Source organism: Catharus ustulatus, chromosome 5, assembly GCF_009819885.2.
Source record: "Catharus ustulatus isolate bCatUst1 chromosome 5, bCatUst1.pri.v2, whole genome shotgun sequence".
In the NCBI taxonomy this organism is placed as follows: domain Eukaryota; kingdom Metazoa; phylum Chordata; class Aves; order Passeriformes; family Turdidae; genus Catharus; species Catharus ustulatus.
In genome coordinates this window covers 20064544-20086461 of record NC_046225.1, presented here as the reverse complement: position 1 = coordinate 20086461, position 21918 = coordinate 20064544, and the positions used below count along the sequence as shown (strand labels likewise).

General features: G+C 39.6%; 1 protein-coding gene across 4 annotated transcripts in view; it reads right to left on the bottom strand.

The window, feature by feature from the left end:
• The window catches only part of PDLIM5 (PDZ and LIM domain 5), a 127927-nt gene that overhangs the window by 14512 nt on the left and 91497 nt on the right, over positions 1-21918 (bottom strand). For all 4 annotated transcript variants that reach the window (XM_042779274.1, XM_042779275.1, XM_042779276.1 and 1 more), the window contains 2 exons: positions 14134-14285; positions 2222-2396 (listed from right to left, as the gene is read on the bottom strand). In XM_042779274.1, the coding sequence (XP_042635208.1) occupies positions 2222-2396; positions 14134-14285 (327 nt within the window). The remainder of the gene's footprint in view (positions 1-2221; positions 2397-14133; positions 14286-21918) is intronic.

The window sequence follows — 21918 nt, the reverse complement described above, 5'->3', positions numbered from 1 at the left end:
AAGAGCTTGAAATCCAGCAATGCAGGAAATTATTAACAATCCAGTCCTATTAATTGTTAAAACATCACTTTCTTTTCTTCTATAGATGTTATTTTTCTTCTCAGTTAGAAACTACACTTTAGAAATCAACATTAGTCTTTGTAAGGCTATGATCTCTGACTCGTTTCCAACTAGCTGAGTCCTAATTCTATGGGAATGGGTGTATACATGCAAACTAACTTGCTTACTTTTCTTTGGTCTTACATTTACTCCATCCATCCAACTTTCTGGGCTTCTCATAAAATAGACTGTAAGACTGTGATTGTTAGCAGTTCACAATATTTTTCCTACAAAGTACAGTAATTTCACGATTATAAGCCGCACTGAGTATAAGCCGCACTTCTGGGTTTCAGCAACTTTTTGGTTTTTTGTCCATACATAAGCCGCACCTGATTATAAGCCGCATGTTACAATATAGAGTGTGATAAAAGGTATCTGTTCTATCACCATCTGTTGAGGGTGGGGACAGTGATCCTTATCTCAATGGCAGATAATCTGCTAATGGGCCATCCATTGAAACCAGGCAAGGCATTGTTCTTTATCTTTTCACACCCCATCCTTCTTCCAGGGAGTTACTGTCTGCTAATGGCCCATTGAGTCCCACTGTGGGACTGATAAAATTACTGCATTCCGTTGGAAGTTGCTCCAGCCAGGGGGAAGAGCCCAACATTTCTTACCAAGATAAAAACAGAGGTTTTGGGACACTAAGGGAGCCCCTTTCTCCACTGGACTCCAGTGGAAAACCGGATTTCTCCACATCACCACTGGACCTCCGGAGGGAAACTGCACCTTGTACAGGACCACTGTTTCAACTGAATCACATCTGTCACTGCAGGAGGATGCAGCCACCATTTAATGGGACTGCTACCAACACCCTGCCTGGTGGGATGTCAGGTTGTACTCTGACTGTGTCAGGGTTTGGGGTTTGTTTCTTTGTAGTGCTGTATTTCTATTTTAATTTCCCTAGAAAAGAATTGTTATTCCTAATTCCCATATCTTTGCCTGAAAGCCCCTTGATTTCCAAATTATAATAATTTGGAGGGAGGGGGTTTACATTCTCCATTTCAAAGAGAAGTTCCTGCCTTTCTCAGCAGACACCTGTCCTCCAAACTAAAACAGCAACTTTTCGTTCTTTGTCCGTATATAAGCCGCACCTGATTATAAGCCGCACTTTGGGTTCGGACCAAAATTTTAGTGAAAATGATGCGGCTTATAATCGTGAAATTACTGTAGTTTCATTCTCAGTTTTTTTAGATAATACTGGTGAAAAATTTTTCCTAATATCCAATCTAAACCTCCCCATCACATCTTGTGGCTATGTCCTACCACCTGAGGAACATTATTTCCGTAATGATAAAAGAATTATTGCTGACCTGACTATAACCCTGCTGACTCCTTTGAACCAACCTCCATGTCACTGCAACCTCCTTCCAGGCAGTTTTAAAGAGGGGTAAGGTCCTCTCTGAGCCTCCTTTTCTCCAGCTAAACATCCCCAGCTCCCCCAGCCGCTCCTCACAGGATTTGTGCTCCAGACCCTTCCCCAGCTCTGTTGCCCTTCTCTGGACTTGCCCTAGCACCTCAAAGTCTTTCTTGCAGTGAGTGGCCCAGAACTGGACACAGCACTTGAGTGCCCAGTACAGGGGAACAATCACTGCCCTGGTCCTTCTGGCCACACTGTTACTGATCCAGGCCAGGATGCCACTGGCCTTCTTGGCCACTTGGGCATACACATGGCTCATGTTCAGTTGCTGTTGACCAGCATTCCCAGGTCCTTTTCTGCCAGGCAGCTTTCCAGCCACTCTGCCCCAGCCTGTAGTGATGCCTGGGATTGTTGTGACCCAAGTGAACGACAGAGGACTTTGCCTGATTGAACCTCATGAAGCCAACCTCAGTCCATCGATCAAGCCTGTCCAGATCCCTCTGCAGGGCCTTCCCACACTCCAACAGACCAACACTCCTGCCCAACTTAGTCACCAAGAAGTGGGACTAAGTGCACCCTCGATCCCAGTCTGGACCATTAACAAAGATATTAAGCAGGACATGCTCCAATACTGAGTGTGGGGAGCAATCCTGGTGGCCAGTCGCCAACTGGATTCCGCTCCATTCATCATCCCTCTCTGGGTCTGTCCATACAGCCAATTCTGCACACCTCAAAGAGTGCCCCCAGCAAGCAGATACACACCTAATGACCTGGTTACAGTGTGCACACATGGGAGTGCGCTTCCCAGCTGGAATATGCTCCGCCCGCTGAACCAGCGTGTCTTGCTCATTTAGCTGAGGTGCTGTTGCAGCTTTTTCACTTGGGGCAGTTGTTCCAGGTGATTTAATACTGTTTGATGTCCATCCACTGACAGGAGCTGAGGAAAGAATGCCAAAAGCATTTAGAGGACCCTCTTTCAGTACCAAGTAAATTAATCTGAAATACAAGCAACCAACAACATTTACCTAACATCACTGTCTAATGTATACCTGCCTCCTTAAAGGAACACAGTAAAAGCACTCACTTCCCCCTCCTCCTCCAAGTTACCAAGAAAGTCCTACCTACTTTATGAAATGTCTGTGAAATAACACAGAATGGTTTTGGCTAACTCGGAGAAGTAGTGGACAAATTTTTAACATGTTGAAGAAGTTAGGTAAAAGAATATACAACCTGTGAAGGCATTATTTTGTTTTAGATACAAAAGCTGAAGCCAAGAACATCAGCGTATGAACAGAGGCAGGAGAAAATGACATACCTACTCAAAAAATTTCACAGTGACTGCAATAGATCATACATCATTACTAACACATTAAACAAGAACATACATTCAATACAACATGTGTAGGAATTTAGAGTACTGTATAAGCAAAATTTGTTTCTACATTGAAATTAAACATTCGTCTAGATCAGTGGATTCTGCCAATCTGAAGCACTCCAAAGGTCATGTTCACATCCTCCTAATAAAAGTATGACACAAATAAAATCCTGACATTTTCAGAAATGTACACGCTACACAATTCTGTGTGTACACAGAGTTTTAAAGTTGGAGGACAGATATACGCTTTTATGGAGTTTGAAAAATGCATTTACAAAAAGAAAAGGCACAAATGATACTGTTGTAAGGGTACTGAAGAAACAAACAGTCCTTTGCTTTTCTTTTCCCCCTATTGATATATGTACCTTGGTAACGTACAAGCTACAACAACATGGGTTTATGGGAGCTGTTATTCCTGTCAAGAGGAGGTATCTTTCTTTTTCAAGTACATTTTAAAAAAGCACACATTTTCATAGCCTTTTGTTTGCAACCATAGGCAAAAGAAACCTGGAGTGTTTACTTGGTGCCCTGGCTTTAGTGCAACCTTGCTAAACCTTGTAAATCAAAAAGTTAAATTAAGACCAGAGTGGAAACTCAGAGGCAAACAACCAAGCAATGACCAAGAAATTAGACAGTGTAGGATGATGCTTCTGCTGCAAAGATGCAGCTCTCCAACACCAGTGTTAATGCACACACATACATTGAATAGACATTGCTATGTAGTTTTGCAAAAAACTCGTTTGTGGAGCTGTTCATCTTTGTGCTATTCATCCCCTCTTGTTTATTGTATCTTCCAGGGAAAACATGAAAAATTGTTTCTCTTCATCTCCATTAATGTAATACTGATCAGCTTCTGTCCTACAGAAAAGTTGCAAGTACTTTTCAGGCAAAACACTGCATTCCCTGTTGAAAGAGAAGTTCCATACTAATTCACAGAGAAGACAGATTTAAGCAACACTGAATCCATAGAAAAGCCAACATAAATGCCAATATTGTGCTGTTTACAGAATATAGCCAAGCACTATACAGTTTAATCAAAACATTTCCATGAACTTTAGCAATCCCCTCCTCTATTCACACGTGGGCTAAGACAACACATCTGGAAGGGAAATCCTGTTTAACGCCAGTGCTGTGGTACTATAACCAGACTTGGTATTAACCTGCTGATATGGGCTCAATACCTGCTTTTCTGTACTCTTTCTGTGTATGAAGAAGAAATATACTCATATATCTTTTTTTTTTAAAGTGGTTAGTTTATCAAAATTTCCCATATCAGGTCATTTCAAGACTGACATATTTTTGGATCCTTTTCAGATCCTGATGTGGTAAAAACTACAACAAATGATAAGAATTGATTTTTTAGTTTTATTTCTTTTTTCTTTTTAAAAACAAGAGTATATTTAATGTATAATTAATTTGCAGTATCTTGAAAAAATAACATCCTCATTCTTGAAACATCCAACATTCCTGAGTAGAAAGAATTTAGGAATAGAGGTACTTGATCTTGAACAAGTCCCTCTGCTACTGTAGCTCACTTTAGATTATAAATGCCTGCTAAGCTGAAAACCTAGGAAGAGATAAAAATGAAAAAGGTGGTTGAACAGCTTTGAAGACATGAACAAAAGTGGTGTTGATTAATAGCACTTTCCTCCTCTGTCATCACACATGTTTTTTCAATTTTCAGATCCCATTTCATGAGATGACAGGAATACACACTAAACCCAAATTTGTTTGAATACTGCTTTTGCCATAAATCAAAATGCAGCACAACTTCTAGTGTATTGCTAATTTCTCTTTGGGTTATCTACTGAATCCCAAAGCCCATTCAGACACATCAGCTGTCTTGTTTGCATTGTGTACTAAAAAAAACCTTTCTGCTTGCTTAAGGGGGAAAAAATAGCAGGAACAGCACAATTGTTCCCTTTTCATTGGTCTCATTACAGCTTCCATTACTGCTGTTTTTATGAATGATGCTTTTCTGAACACTATCTAACTTCAAAGTTACTACTGACCAGGAGGAAAATTTGTCTACGTAAACCTTCTCTACAAAGCTGTTATATCAGTCATTTCTGACTTATTTAAAACACGAAAAAGTGAGAGAAGGAGATAGTTCATCATGTTATAATAAAAACTCTCTTTAAAGCAAAACATAATAGAAACCATACAAATGAATGATGTATCAAGTAAGCTGTGACCTGAGCAAAACCAAGCTGGACATTTAGTGCTGAGGAAGTTCCCTGCCCATGCTCCCAATTTGCACCCACAGTATTCTCACAAGGATTCTCTTTCTCTTTGCAGGTAATCACATTAAGACCTTGCTGGTCCTGCACAGTCTCATTCCCTGCTGCTCCTGTTCTGAAGTGGACTCAAGCTGCTTTCTGTTCAGAATTTTCTTACTAAAGAAGAGGAGTGTGTCTGCTTCCTTTGCCTTCAGATCCATACTCTTACTAAAGAAAATACACCAGTAAAGTACTGTAATATCTATATCAAATACCTTATTTGATATACTGGTTTCTTTGTAAACCTTCTACAGTTCTCTAAATTTATTACTTCTTTTTCCCACCATAGATCATTCTCCCTTCCTCACTACTGCTTGATTTGCCTAGCCTTTTATTTTCCTCATTTCCTTCTGAACACCAGCAGGAGGATAGCTTTTATTGGGCACTTCTGTCTTTCCACAGGCCACAAACATACCTTTAACACTTCAGTAATTTCACCAAAGGTTCATTACCACTGCAACCCACAGACCATTTTTTTGTTGGTGGTGACATTTTCATTTAGTTGGTTTGCTTTTTATTTAAAAAACCTTCAGTAGTAATTCCCCACTTAAATCTGTATGAATTCTCAGTACTTTTCCCAACAATATTCCTCCTCTTGTAGCTAGAGGATTTAAAATATTAGGCCTGTTTTCTTGTTTATATAGAACACTTATATTTCCCATATATTCCTTCTACTTCAACAGCAAGTTTAACACTCTAGTGGTGCTTTTACTGCAGAGAGGAAAGGGATACTCAGAGTTCATGTATTCTATTCCCCTTCTTCCTCTTCTCTATTCCCTTGGAAATCTTATAGATTGAAACACAACCACTTGATTTGAAAACATCAGGCACAGAAAACTGATGCAGGTGTTTGTTTTTTCTTGTAATGAAAAGCTTTTACCAGGGCACTCCAGGAATGCCAAAGAAGGTACAAATTTTTACACTCAGTCTAAGTGAAAACCTTTCAACTCCTGGCAACCAGTCTGAGCTCTCCTGCAGTTTGTGTTTTATACTTTGCCTTTTATATTTTACACATATGATCAGCAGCTTTGTTCACAAGGAGTACTGGGGAGATAGATGCCCCAATATCCAAGATGTGTTGAGAGGCATGCACATTTTTAATTGCAAATGATGACTTATTAGTTATAGGAAAGGAAATCAGCCTCCTGATGATATGTAACCCCAGATTTTCCTGTTGCCACACCTGTCACTTGATATGGGACAAAGCACAGCAACTTTTGTGGGTGGCCTGAAGATTTAAAACTAAAATAAATAAATACAATCAATTAAAAAAAATATAAGAATTATACACTCCAGCAGGAGCTATTCTGACCTGAGTATCAGAGAGGTTTGGGCTCTCTGCAAGTCATGAGAAGACGTCTGTGGCCAAATTTTGGAGTTCTGTAGGCTTCACTTCACCCTCACTCTTTTAATTAAACATTCTAAAGCACTGTTGATTTACATTGATGTATTGTCATTGCTGTTTTTTTTCTTAAAACCAAAAACACTCTGTACCTATTAACTTTCTACTTTATTAGGTTTAAGTCTAGCAAACCCACAGTGTTTGCTTTCACTAAACTCCTTGGTATGGCTAGTTTAATGTTTAACAATCTTTTAGGCAGGGTAAAGAACTGCTTTTTTTCTTTTCTTTTTTTAAAAATCCCAGTGTGACTTTGCCCTTGTTAGTCTAACAATAGGTTGTTCCATCGCTGAGCACATGGATAACTGCAAACACTGCTGAAAGGTTTGGAAGACAAAGGGAGAAAGGCGGATACGCGGCGGTGCCAAAGTCACTTTGACAGAGGTTCTCTGGTGCGTAGCAACAATACAACAGCCTGAACTGTTTAACGCTCACTTAAACATAACATCAGCCTTCATGTAATATCTATAAATAACAATGCTACTTGAAGCAGTGGGAGTGCCAGAACTTCATTTTAAAGTGTTCTAACTCAGTGATTTATACACTGCAATCAAACTACTGTATTATAAATGGAAAATATAAAGCTTCATACGTCCAATTTTCTGACTTTTCTTAATATATCTGTAGTGTAAGAAATCTTCCTGTTCCTTCCCTCAAACCAAACAGATGGCCGGATGAAGTAACGTGTCTGAAAAGCTCTGCTGTCAGCTCACTGCACTGGCTGAATGTAACACCCCATCCACTCCCAGGTCCGCATGAAATCACACAAGTTCAGTGCAGAATGCTACAGGACAAGTATAAGGTGAGAAAAAACCAAAACAAAACCTCAAAAGAACTCCCCCCAATAAACACCAAGTTCAACCCCTGTATTCTGTAGTTGTTTCTTTTGTTTCTTATGGAGTCTTGGAAACACCGAGCTAAACTCCTTCTGTTGATTAAAGGCAGAGCAGGATGGATTAAACCCCCATTATCATGTCTTTAAATGCCGGGTAAAAGCTGGTATGCACCCATGGAAAATCAAAACAGGTGCCACCTCGGCCCCATTTCAACAGCCCCTGCAACTAGAGGGAATAGTTCCTGCGTTAGTAACCAGCGTTTCAACAGGAAAGGCTCCGGGTAAATTAGCTGTAAAGCATCTTAATTAAAATGAGTATGGTGGTTTGGGCTGACTCAGCTTGTCTCCGTCTGATTTGTTACATCACATACCATCACAAATTTGGCCCAACTGGCACTGCTTTTATTAAAAAAGCGACTCAAGAAGAAAGAGAAAACAAAGTTCTGTACTACAGTGTTGCATTTCTCTGCAGTGGCAGTATAGAAACCCACTTGGAAGCTTTCTGCAGATAAGATTTTGCCGCCCTTGCTTTTAGTTCCTTTTCTGAACTCGACAGCTTGGCTATGCCTGCGGAGAGCATGTGTGTCCAGTTTCACATAAATTATCTGTCAGTTTCACAAAACTGATGTTTAACACTGAATTCCAGTAAGAATGCATTTACCAGAGGAATACTGGCTTTTCGCTTGCTGAACAAATATTAGAGACAATTCTTGAATGTCCTACACCTGTGCATCTGAACAAGACACATCACTGCTTTGAGCTGGTGCTAGCTAATGGAGAGGAACTGATCTGGTGAGTCAGTCTGTGACAAGAAGTTACTTTTTAACAAATCAAAGACAATGAACATCGAATTTTGGAAGTCAGTGAATGTTCCCACTTGTTGTGTGTGAAATAACCATAGCCAAAAAAATCTCTGTTTAAAGGAGCACAGCAAGAAATACGCCTCTGTCCAACTAATGCAAACAATTCATTTCAGTATGCAACTTGGTGCAATAGCACGTGAATTTGGCAAAACCAAAACACAGGAAGATTGTCTAAGGTCACGTTTGAAACAGAAAAGCTGAGTTTCTATTCAGCAGATCTTGTACTGAGGTACACCAGGCCATTCTGTGTCTAAAAAACAGGTGGTACATTTCTGCATCATTACTATGATCTGTCCCTTCTTGAAGATAAATATTCAAGTTTTAGAAACACTTCTCTTTTCACCGTCTCTACAGGAGTTACAATTACATACTGCCATCAAGTTAAGGTTAACATTTATAAATTAACTCTGGCTTCACAATGGATTTTGCTTGGCTAAGTGATTCTGCGTTAATTAACTTGTAAGAACAAACTCTTGTGGTTTGCTGTCACATGATGATATAATAATTTAGATTAGATGAAAAATTAATTACAGTCCATAGACCAGGATCAGAAGGGTTTTGTGTTTTGACCTGTCAGTCATAATACTTTTATGGAGAAGGCTATCTGCTTTCATGAATGGTGACTACATCAAGGAGCAGCAACCTTCAACAATATTTTTCAGTGAAAAATAGTGGAACTGTTTATATTTTGGAACCTATTTGTAACAGAGGCCTTACTAACAATGTAAGAATTTGTCTTAACGACTACCAGTGCTAACCTAGTTTCTTCCCCATATTTAGTTCATGGTCCTCAATGAGCAAGTATCTCCTTGAGCTCCTATAATTAGTCCTGTCTTTAAATTTCTTTTCTACAAAGGTAACAAACTAGTATGAGAGGGTCCTAAAAACATAACTGCGGAACTTTATGAACACACTGATGGTGACAATAGTTTGGTTGTTTTTTCCATGCAGAAGTATTCCCAAAGTCATCAATTTAATTTACCCAACCTGTACAGCCTGTAAGATAAACAGAATTGATAAAGGGGCTGGAGAAATTACAAATTAAACACAGAAAAACAAAAGTGACAAGGATGAAAAGTGCTGCAGTCCATCCCTTTATGGTACTTCATCACTTAAGGACTTACTGGCAGCATAAGCATTTCATGATAGGACAACATATCTCGATGCCTTCCTTTTTCTGCATAGCTCCATACTGTTTGCCCTGATGGCCAAACTCCACAGTTTGATATCCTCTGCATTTTAATCCCATTTTCTCTACATAAATAAGTAGCAAAATAAGTAGCAAAGAAGGAAACAAAGACTCAAACTGCCAGTAGAGCAGGACGTCAAGTAATGCCCAGGAGCAGGCTTGCATTTTCTTTTGCTTTAAAAATTTTAATATTATTGCAGGAATGGGATATAGAAAAGAAAATGCAGCATGAATGCTATGGATAACTCCAGAGGAGGTAAATGCAAGGCTACCAAGTACACGAAAACAACTTCAAGGAAATAACAGAACTTTTAAAACAAAGTTGTCTAGGGAGTACTTTTTATGTGATTGCAGCCAGTTTCTAAGTGTGTTCCCTCTGCTGAAGGGATCATGTGCTTAACACATGTGCTTTTTCAGGATTAGGCAACTGACAGTTGTGCATATTGCAAAATATGCTGACATTCCCTAGCAGCTCTGCTGGAAGGGGATTATATATCCCAGTGATACCAGGCTGAGAGAGACCCTGGGAATAAGGAAACTGGCACATCAGAGTAAAGGGTCACTTAAAACACCAGCTTTGAACGCTTCTACCACAAACCTTCCCCATCCCATTCTTCTAACTCAGCTGCAAAGCCTAGGAGGAACAAAGGGCATTGACTGCAATGAAACTCTCCTTTCCAAGAGGCAAACCAGCCTTTCTGGCCACCAGCTGTAGCAGCTCCCCACAGGCCCCCTGCCATCCCACGGGACCCCAGCAAGCAAGCAAGATGCTGCCTGCCCTGCTCCTGTACTGGAAGGCAGGGTGTGGGATTGGCACTGCTGTGCCTGGCACACAGCCCCTACGGTCCCCATGCATCAGCAGCTCACCCCCTAGCAACAGTGTTTGAAAGCTGCCAGGGAAGAGGAGGCCATTTCACATGAGAAATGTAACACTGGAAGTCCCGACCATCACAGATCCTGCTACACTCTCCACAAGAACAGTTTGTCTCCTCCACTGACTCAGTTGGTGTAGCAGTGCTTACTGGGCAATTACACCTTCTGAAATTGTCCATCCAGTTTCAATTTGCCACAGTGCTATCCACTTCTTTTCAAGTTGCTGTGGAATGTTACGGCATGCTGACAAGCAGCTGTCATCTCTCACCCACGAGGGGGTTGCACAGCCATGGTGAGTGAAAGCCATTCCTGCGCATGCACCCTGTCCTTGCCCAGGACTAGAAAATGCTTTGGGGTTCCTTGGGGGTGAGCAATCCCACTTCAGTGTAGAGTCATAGTTATCAAATAGTAGAACAGCAATGTAGCCAGGATGCCCTGGGTTATTTAATTTTTGAATTTAATATAATCTTGTAAAAACCTTCTGCTTCTGGTAGGTCAGTAGAGCTTCACAGCACAACAAAAATGAAGTAAGAACTATTATACATTCCAGTCTGTACATATAACACACAGTAACAGTGTGTTTTTACTTGTTGCAACAATAGAAAAAAGCCTGAAGATTATTGAGCTTCCTACCCCTGCCTTAAAAAAAAGGCATGAGGTAACCACCCCTCATTTCCCCTAGCAAACCACTCCTGTAATATTAGGAGTTTATTCCAAAGAGGACTAAAATGTCTGTTACCAGCAAAGTGGGCAACTAACATAGTGGCATTCATGGGTACTCCATGAATGGCCCCCACAGCCAAGGAGGATAATTCAGGCACAAAGGTGTAATCCTTGGGAGATCCACTCGGATCGTGACTGACTTCTGTAGAGAGAAGCCCAGTCCCTGAAGCATCTCCAGGTTCACTATCTGTCATTCAACTTTGGAGTATCTTGTTGCCAGGTCACGATATAGCTCACATGTCATTTCCAACAAAATCCCTCTCATACCTTCAGGCGTCTCTGCACAACCTCAACAAAATAAAAACCAAAACAATAATCAACAAATCAGCTCAAACTCCTACACTGAAGCTAAAAAAAAGGTACTCTCTGGTTCTCCTATACAAGAAAGAGAGATTTCAGCTAATAATCAAAAAGATGCTGTCTACCCAAATAGTACTACACCTCTATAGTCAGACAACTTAATAAAATCACTGGTTATCTTCATGCCACACCATCAATCAGCATCTTACAGCTTCCCCAGGAACAAAAAAAAATCCTATGACATGCCTGTTTTGCTTTGGAAACAACTTGGTGTTATAAACAATATTCATTAGAAGGGTGAGTAGTATCAGAGCTACAAAACTGTGCTCCCAAAACATTTCTGCTATTAATAGCATACTGCTATGCATTTACATAAGATTGTATCTTCCTTTTAATTATTTCCTAAGGTAGACTTCAGCTGTGAAATCAAAGGGGTTTTTTTTCCTAAAATTTTGTCAGGCCTATGGTCTACGAAGCAAAATTTTGTCTGGTCTGTGGAACACTGGCAATTTTACTTTAAGGAAAACTTTATGCTCACAGACTGCAAACAAAACAGCAGAACCGAAGTCCAAGCATTCTCTGAAACACTTATAGTCCTTCTTTTTCTTCAACATGTGACTAATTTTATCAAAACATTCAATTATTGTTTTACCTGTGTGACCGCTGTTCCACCTACAAGGGACAAGCACAGACTGCCTTCCCATGGCAATAGGTGACTCTTTGTATTCCTAAGATGCAAATGTCAACTGAAGCTCCTCTGGCACCTGGGACATCATACCTCCTCCCACCCTGTTAATTCCTGAGCAGTTGCCATTTACACTGCTGCATTATCTTCACTGTCCTTTCCAATTTTAGGGAACTCTGAATCTTCAGTGCCTCTTTCTCCTACAGCTTTTATTTCTGACTCCCTCAATATTTTTGGGGAGAGATAATGGCTTTGGTTCTTTGGAACTTAAGCAGTGCATCTCAGAATCCTTCGCCAAGATAGCACAAAGGGACATCCTCATGACCATTTCTTTCCACCAGCTTCTCTACCAGTATGAACTTTCTAAGCTTTCTTTAAGCTGTTCTTGAATATAAGAATCAAAAATTCTCTGCCTGGCTTTCCCTCTCACCTGCCTACTTGGTACCTCTGATGTAAAAAACAGATTTTCACATTATGCAAGAGCATAGGCATAGATTTTCAGAGTACTACAGAATCCAACGCAGTTTAATTAATCTCTTTAAATCTTTCTTCTGCATGAACATCTTAAAAAAAAAGCTATTTCAAACATTTGACTCCTATTAACACCGGAGTACATTAGTAAGATTTAGCAGTGAAACACCTACCAACATACTAAAAATGAGTGCAGCACTGCAGAACCCCCAAACTGATGTCTGATTTCTCTGCAAGTGAAATATTTAATCACTTGTTGAGACAGAAAGTTATACCAAACGTGAACCAGTCACTTAGAAAAATGCAGGATTGTGACATTCCCACAAAGTTTGCCTTAAGCACATATGCACACACGCTACCAAACACATAACTTAAAAAACTGTTGGGGCTTCTGTTTTTACTGTCCCTTCTAATGCTAGCTAACTCAGAAATGTAAAACAAAGCTAGAATTAAACTGACCTAAATGTTAAGAAGCGCTTACCTTGCCCTCATTAGCACTATTTGCCAGGGAAGTACAGCAATGACAGTGCATTGCCATCTTGAGGCTTCCTACAGAACTGCACAGCCCAATCAAAATACATCAACTTGTTACCAACCATAGCAGCCATCCAAGCAGAAGTGCCAAAGCCATTATAAAACATGCAGAATTAGCAGCATTCTTTTTTCTTTATTTTTATGCCAGGGCTTCTATAGTTCCATTTTGGGAGTAGATTTACTTCTAAAGAGGGAAAACCCTTACACAGAACAAAAACAAACAAATAGAGTTATTTAGCATAATTGATCCTGCCAGAAAGAAACTCAAGACTATTAATCTCATATTAGCAAGAAAAATATGAAGTTAAAGCTTAATTAATAATACAGATTTCCCAGATCCTTTGAAATTACTACACAAATTTAACTCAGCACCAAAGACTGATTCAGCTTAAAAAACTACCCCGAGTAACTACTGCATGTAATACTATGAAAACCTAAGTACACAGTTACACATATAAGCCTATCTGTATTATCTAATAACATAGGAGTGCTCATAAAGAAAACAGAATGCTTTCCAGATAGAAGACATTCTGGTGTGGGTTCAAAGGGTTAGAAGCCACCAAAGTTCATTCAAAGGTAGTAGTTATGTGAATTGCTACTTGCAAGAACTTTTACACAGGTCTCTGTAACACAAACCTACTCACACTAACACTGCTCAAATAAAACCTACTGATGTCAAATATATAAACACTCTAATGCTTCAGCCTTTTTTTTTTAATTAATTAGTACTTCTAAAAAGATCACCTGGAAAACACATGTATATGGATAATACCAACGTATGTCAATATTCCTACCTGAAATAGCAAGGAATATGCTTGAATCTACAGTAACATGGGAAGCACCAAGATGAAACTGTGAGTTGTATATACCTATAAATTATTGGTATAAATGCTCTTAATAGAAGCGTGAGGCAACAGATTTTGCTTGTTTGTGGAACCAATTACATCTTAGAGGCTACTTACAAAGGGTTATTGGTTTATTCAAATGGCTAAATTGGCTTTCTTCTCTTTTCCAAGCAAACTGGCCTGTACTCAAAACCCACAAACAGCCATTTGAAGCCTGTTGTTTTCACACCCAAGGTGAAGTTTGTTTTCCTGAGCCATGCAAAGGTCTCCAGGCAAACAAGAAAAAGCCTCTCTGGAAGTTACCTGCTTGGTTTGGAGGCTGCCAGCCCTTGGCAGAACCCAGGGGTGCCGTTGGCTTGAGGACTGCGGCAGGTGTGGTGCTGGCAGGAGCAGGTCTCACATCCACGCTGTCCTGGCTCTTCACTGGGGGAGGCTGGGCAGTTTCCAGGGAATCACTGTTCAGAAATGAGGGAAGAGTAAATAAATGCCTCTTGCTAGAACAGGAGAACTTGTGAAATGGAGATGTGGCATGACATTCCCTCACCCCAGTGCAACAATGCAGCGCCCACTGGTCTGTCATCACCAACAATGCTGTGGTAGTTACACACTCAAGCTGCTTTCTAAGAACTGGACATTTGAGTAAGGTCTGCCAAATGTCAATATAGTCAACTAAATCCCTTCACAATTTTCATTTAAAAGAGTTGTAAGTTTCTTTAGTCATTAAGCAACATGCAGAATATTTTATATTGCCTCTTTAGAGCACTTTACAGCTGCTTTTATATTTTAAGCATTGGCAGAACTCTTTTAGTTCTTTAAAAACACACATGATGAAAACTGAACTTAATCACAATTCACATGGAGTGCAAGTAGCCCTAATTACACTGATAGCAAGAAAATTTTTTGTTTCTCACTTGCCTTTGGGAAGCTGAAAATAAATACTGTTTTTAAAAATATTCAAAGTAGAGGAATAATTACTAATGAAGGTCATTTGCAAAACAGAAGTACACCAAAACCAGGAAATTAACAACATTGTGGAATACAGCCAAATACATACATGAAATACCATTCAAAAACCATATTTTGCACAATTTGGAAACCCATCGATAACACACTAGAAGCCTTGTATTGTTTCCTCTATTGTAGAAAAACAAATTTACAGCACATGTGCACCATGCGTATTTTCACTAGGGTCATTCCCAGAACTGCAGATTGTGCCAAGTTTGTAAAGTAGAAATCCATGAGCTATTTTTACTTTATGAGTGTTGCACATGTACAGCATTGCCTTGCCCATATGACATGCAACAACTTGAACACAACATGAGGCCAAAACACAGGTTTCATAACCTTGATTTTTTTTTCATCTCTAGATTTACAGGGTAAATAATTCATGTATTTGAAATCTTCTTCCGGGTAAGGGATACAAAAGTAATTCACAGTTTGGAGAACAAATCTGAATGCTCAGTTTAATGAGTAACAGCTATAGCAATTGCAGGCTCTTGGTAACAGCTGAGCTGAACTGGCACTGGTGGATTTGCTGTACACAATGTGCACAAGCCCAGAGAAGTACAAAGTGAGACCTTGCATTCTATCCTCTTCAAATGTTGAAAAGTTATTTAAAGCCACTTGTATAGCTCAAAGGGAGGCATTGAGGGTACATGTTGGATTCCTTTGAGACTCATGTTCCAAGTCTTTATTACAGGAAGATTTTGAGGCAGTGGAGACACAGGGCATAAAAGTGCTAATGTAGACTGAAAGAAAAAGAATAGGTAAGTGCCCTCAGATGTGAAGTAGCAGCAGTGGTTGACAATGACAAGGTAGTTTAGGATTGGCTTCCACCATGAAAAAAGTGCATGTCTGCAACTTCATTGTTACAGAAACATCCTTCTGTACTGTTGAATATATTGGAGATGCAACCCATCAAACCCATTCCAGGCCAGAGCCCCACTGCAACTTTAAGAATTCCTTGTTAACACTGTTAGTGCTAAAAAAAGAAAGTTTCCTCCTTCTCCATCCAAGAAGCCCATTACTGCTTGTCAAATAACTTTTCAAACCTAGCACTTCTTTACTGCCTTTGTCTGGAACATATAAGTCATAAATAATAAAAATCATCAGTCAGAAATAAGAAAATCCTGCTGACTCAGCAGAGGCTACTCGACAAGCAAAAATGGATTTCAGACAAGCAGAACAGGTACCCTTCAGGGAGAAGATGACAAGGAAGCAGACTGATGGAGGCCCACAAGGCTCATTGCAATGCTGATTGGAAGCTTTGCCATTTTTGTGGTTGAATTCTAAGGCTTTGAATGACGTGGCATGCCAGCTCCTGAAGTAAAAGAATTGTTGGAGACACTCAGGCTTTCATTTAGAAATTAGGTGAAATCCTAATGAACCCAGACTAAAAGACAATTATAAATGCAGGCATAAGCTACCTCTGATTTTTTTTTATCACCTCTGGAAGTTTATGAGCCAGGAGCATCAAGCAAGAAGCTTCCCAAGGAAAAAGCCTGAAGCCATCACTCTGAAGACAAGATGTTGCTGGCCTCAGGGTAAAACTTCTGATAGGTCTTGGACACCCTTTTATTACGTGTCTGATTCCTTAAAGCAAAAATTGAATAAACTCAAGCCACAACCACAGCCTACTAATTTAACAGGCAGGCTGCTACTGCAGCTTGGCAAGTCTCTACTGTGCAATACTGCCCACCTATGGCAGGCTGCATGAAATAATGTGCCGTTTTTCTGGAATTACAGCCTCCAATCAGTTGGCTGCGAGTGCACATGTCGTGTTCCCTGCACACAGTTCCATCTTTGTCTCACTTTCAAAGGTGCACTGCACCCTCAGCAGCGTCTCCTCATAAAAGGTTCAACCTTTTAAATGCTGAACTTCAAATTCATACTGCAAAATTAATTCCTCAGCACTTTACTTCATGTTTTTCTGAGAAACACTCAAACTCCAGTTATTGTTATCCAACTTTACAAACACAGTGATGGATCTTTCCAGAAGTGCACTTTTGCCCCACTAGTATTTTGCAACTCACTAGGATATTGCAAAATGATGGCCCAAGTTTCACCATCTAGAAAATACAGGATTTGAAGAGACAAAAAATATACTGAAATTTAAGAAAATAAATATATTATGGAAGAGAGCTTCCACCTGCTTTTCAGTGTTGTCACTGGAAAGCTGAGGGAGGAATGATAAACCTTATGTATTTACTAAGTTCTGTGTGAGTATTTTCTCAGACTCCCCAGCTGACACTCATAGGTCAGCTGCAGGTCAAGAACATTTTGATGTTGGAACACTTGTAATATTATTAACGACACACCTACTTTCTGCTTCTAGCATTAACATTTTAACTCTATTCCATAGTTCTTAAACTACTCCTTCTCCACCTAACGAATACTTACAGCAAAAATCAAAGTTTTCCATTATGAAATCTAATGCAACCAAGAGGCTCATCCCTGCAAGTCAACATTTCCAGCAAGCTGTGAATGCTATGCTATCAAACTTTGGGCAAGGGGTTTTAACACTACAAGAATGAACAAACAGTGAAACATGAGTCTGTCAGACTCAGTCTTGTGTCCTGAAAACCCATGAGAAGTTTGATTAATAAGTTATGGGAAGATTAATCAAAATAATTCTAGAAGTGTGTTGCAAGGGAAACAGATTGCAAAAACAGCCCAAGAAAAACGTCTGGCAAAGGAGCAAGCCAAAGACACCTCTCTATTTTTTACATATGCTAGCTTATACTTAACAGACACGCCTGAAATTCCATGGAGAACAGCTCCTACCACACAGTGCAGCCTTATTTTATTAAAGTAAGTGTGTGTATAGAAACAAACAAATTTCTGGGGAACCATTGGGAGGCTTGGGGGGACACACAGGGCTCCAGTGCTCACAAAAGGCTCCTTAGATTTACCCTGTCTCCTGGTCAACAAAAGCACTGTGGAAACTGGGAAAAAAACCTAGAAAAAGCAAGTAGTAATTCCTCCTCCTGTGAGGGAGGAAGTGGGTCAAAGTCACACATGATATAAGCACCAGTTTTTCAGACACCAGGCTGAACACACTTTCGAGACATATTAGAAAATTTGCACTGGAAAATCCTTCTGAATCTATTTAGAGGCTTTGATGTTTCTCTCTCTCTCAAAAACCCCAAACCCACCAAAAAAACCTCATAAATCTTCCCCACCACAAAAACAAACAAACAAACAAAAACCCACACCAAAAAACCCACCAACCAACCAAAAGAAGCCCAAGAAAACAACCAACCAAACAAACCAGATAAGAAAAACACATGATCTGGAACTAGAGATGCCTAAACCTCCCTCCATCCTTCCATGGCAACTCCTACATGATGCTGCCCAGAATTTCTTCACTCAAACTTTGGGGAAGCTAATAAGGGAGATGTTGTTATCAGTCAAAGGAGAACCTACTAAATAACTGAAAAGGAATTGAGCTTGCTGTCATGTAACTTCTAAGAGCACTAAAGTGATAAAAAGGGCCAAGTCACTTGGACTTTCTCAAGCTGGTTCAAGGGATTTGGTTGGAAAAGATATTGGCTATCCATTTGTAAAAATTATCAGTTGAGTCCTGAGTTCAGTCTGGTACATCAGTATTTTACTAATAGCTCTGTGGCTATAAATGATAGTTTAAGTAGCTTGTTAAACTAACTTGTTCTGTTGTCCAGAACAACTGTGGAAGTAAGGAACAAGTCCCCTGAGGTGTGAAGAAATCCGCTGACAGGACAGGTCATGTAGTATCTAAGGGACAGTTTGTAAATGCTTTCTCCAGATAGCCAGGAATTCTGTGACTTGCATCCCAGGTCTCAATTGTTTGTCATACAAGTCATGTGCTGTATTTTATCCAGTATCAAAATACACAATAGTTGAAAAAATATAGATAGGAAACCAGAAAAAGGAAGTTATGAGAATGATGACAAAACTCCATGAACAAGGAAAATACAGATGGCTTTTTGCAAGGGTTTTCTGGTGCAACAATAGAGAAACAGAAGACAAGAAGCACTGAATGCTGACCTTGTTCCCATCCCTCCTACAAGACTATGGTGTCAATCAGTGTTTACATTTTGTCTTAACAGTGCTTTTCTTGCTCCTAACAGTATCTTGCAAAAAAGAAGAAAAGCAAAATAAAGTAATAGAAAGAAAGAGCAGAGAAAGTCATCAGGGTGGAGGTATTTCTGTATCAAATTACAGGGAGGGAGTATGTAAGCCCTCTGCAATCAGTGTTCTATACACAGAAATAAAGCACCTTTCAGGGTAAGTATTCTCTCAGAGTTAACACCAGTGCTCATCTCACAAGGCCAGACTTCCATTTTTTAAAGGGATTGAATGTAGCATAGTACCAGGAAGATAAACCAAAAGCCATGCCAAAACCAAAAGGGTTGTCAACACCCATTCTTGCTAATGTTTCCCAAAATTTCAGTGTTTCTACCTTGAGATATAATTTTAAGGCAGAGTTTCAGTTCTTGGTCATACAAGATATTAAATACATCATTTCCTGTGCAGCATATGTGTCGTTTGTCAAAAAACATGCAAGCCCCATAAACTCAAGGTTGTCCCTGTTGCCATTAGGATGAAACACTTAGCTTAGTGAGAGATTGCATAGCTGTTATACACCCCCAGAAAAGCCCATTACAGAGGAGTCTGGTGGGGAAGAAAAACGTGTAGATGTTCACCACCACTTCAGGTCAGTTACTAAGTCAGAAAAAAAGTCAAGTACGTACTCTGGCAGCTACCCAGTACAGAGTAGTTTAAGACAGCCAGCTTTTTGGAGCAGAGACAGTGACATGAAAGGGATAAAAGGGAAATATTTCTGGAGGAACTTTACTGCAGAACAGAATCAACACCCTGCTTTTGTTATAGCTACAACCTTACTGAGTTTGTCCCCAGAGACATAGCAAAGAAGTCTAAGCTACCTTAGTAAAATTGATGCATTACCTGTTCATTAAAATTATGAATGATATAAAAGAGCTAGAAAACTCCAAAGTAGTTTATTTACTTGGCTTTCTTGGTTGAGCCAAATGTTCTTTTGAACTAGTTTACTGCATTCTGTTGTATACTTGTCTCTTTAGTTATGGGACATAAGATTTCATCTCTCCTTTCTTATCAACTCTTTTATTATGGGATGAAGTGAACTGTCATTTAAAACAACTTTTCACCATTACATTCATTTACATATCACAGTATGTCACTAGATTGATTGCAATGCAAAGACATTTTAATACCTGGTTGAAAACTCAATGGGTACTTTTCTCTCAAATCTATTATCTTTTTTCTGACATAATTGATTAGTTTTGCTTCATCTTTGCTGAAATTCAGTAACAATACGTAGTTACTGACACTACATTTATCTTCTTTTATCTCTTTTTCCTACATGTTTCTCAAGCCATATTGCAAAGGCTATGGTCCTTCACTTAACGGACCGACAGCACAAAGCTTCGTTTCTTTGGCTCCATCTACTGGTCACCTCTCCTTCCTTACCAGTGCCAGCAGCTCAGGACTAAGGATGAAATATAATATTTCAAAAATATATTATATATACATATATAATATAATATTCCAGAAAACATTACCCTCATTTGTTGTATGCTATCTTCAGGGTAACAGTGGCTATTCCTGGAAAAATCCATTTTGAAATGCAGTTTTAATGCAGAGCGTTGTCAAACTAACTGTACTGCTACATCACGTGTTACAAATTTTAGGTAATTTCCTGTTTGGGATGCCCTTAACAGCCTGAAAATCATATGCTTCCTTTATCACCTTATGCCACAGCCTTGTGGCAGCAACCTGAATAAACAGGATAACCTGGCTATTGCAACGGCAAGAGAAAATTCATTTTTCACAAGTTTAAAGGTTACCTTTAAAACCCCCTAAAAAATCCATGGATGTTTATTTCAGGCCATTCAACCTGAATCTTGATATATCCCCTACTGATAAGGTCTTTTGGGTAGGCTTATATGGTCTCTGTACTCCCAGTGTACCTTCTGGCTCCCTGGCACATCTCTCTCCAGCTCTGTCTCAGTTGGAAGAGAAAAAGAGATTAAGCCACTCCAAAACTGGATTTCAACTGTGGAAGAATGAAAACAGTTCTCCATTCTTTCCTGCCTTTTCCAACACACAGCCCCATGTACTTATATGTCCCATGTAAGGGACAGTAACTGAATGGAGACACTTTGGGAATCCCAACACTAAGCACATCTCCAAAAATAAATCTTCACACCAGGAGAGTTTCCCCCCATACAATGAGCAAACACTGGATGAACAGAAAGCCAGTTATAGATTCAGGAAGGAGAAAGTTTCCATTAATGTAATAACCTACTTTCACTTGCCATAAACAATGCACATCAGTGAGTGAAAGAAAAAAAGAAAAAGGAAGTCAAAGAGTTTGTTTTCACTCTACTAAAGTATCCCCAAACACTAAAGTCTTGCTGATGGCATGGCCTGGGCTTCACCAGTAGTGCACAGACAGGTATCAGAACTCCACAAGAGGTTTTCTCCTTCTATGCATACATAACAGGTTTTCTAGTAAGGTCATTGAGTGGCAAATACAAAACGGGTATTTTAATCTGGATTATATCACCACAATTCTGTTAATATTCCTTTTTTATCTTTTTTAAAGTGGATGTGCTACAAGCTAGAAATTTTAATACAAATAAAAATGGTTTGCGTCTTACAAAATACTATTTTTGTAGTGCTCCCTTCCCTGAGGTAAGGGTTACTTTAGCCTTCTCTAGAGACTGAGGTCACCTTGGAAGCCATGAAATAGAAGAAAAAGAACTAATATTTGTTACTCAACACAAGTTTCTACATCAAGCAGATCTCAGCCCTACTTATAATTGGACCTTATCTCTAGAAGGGCCTAACTCTTTGAAAATACAAATAAGTACAAGAAAACCACAGATTATTTCTTCCTTAGCACCATTTAATACACAAAATAACCAAGCAGACTCCTGCCTGTGCAGCTCAAGTCATAAAAGCAGCTTTCCACTGAAACAAGCATTAACATCGCTGCGGTCAGGAAAGGAGAACAAACAGTCCTGTGCACTGAACAGAATCAGTCCTGGAACAAAGGGTCTAGAC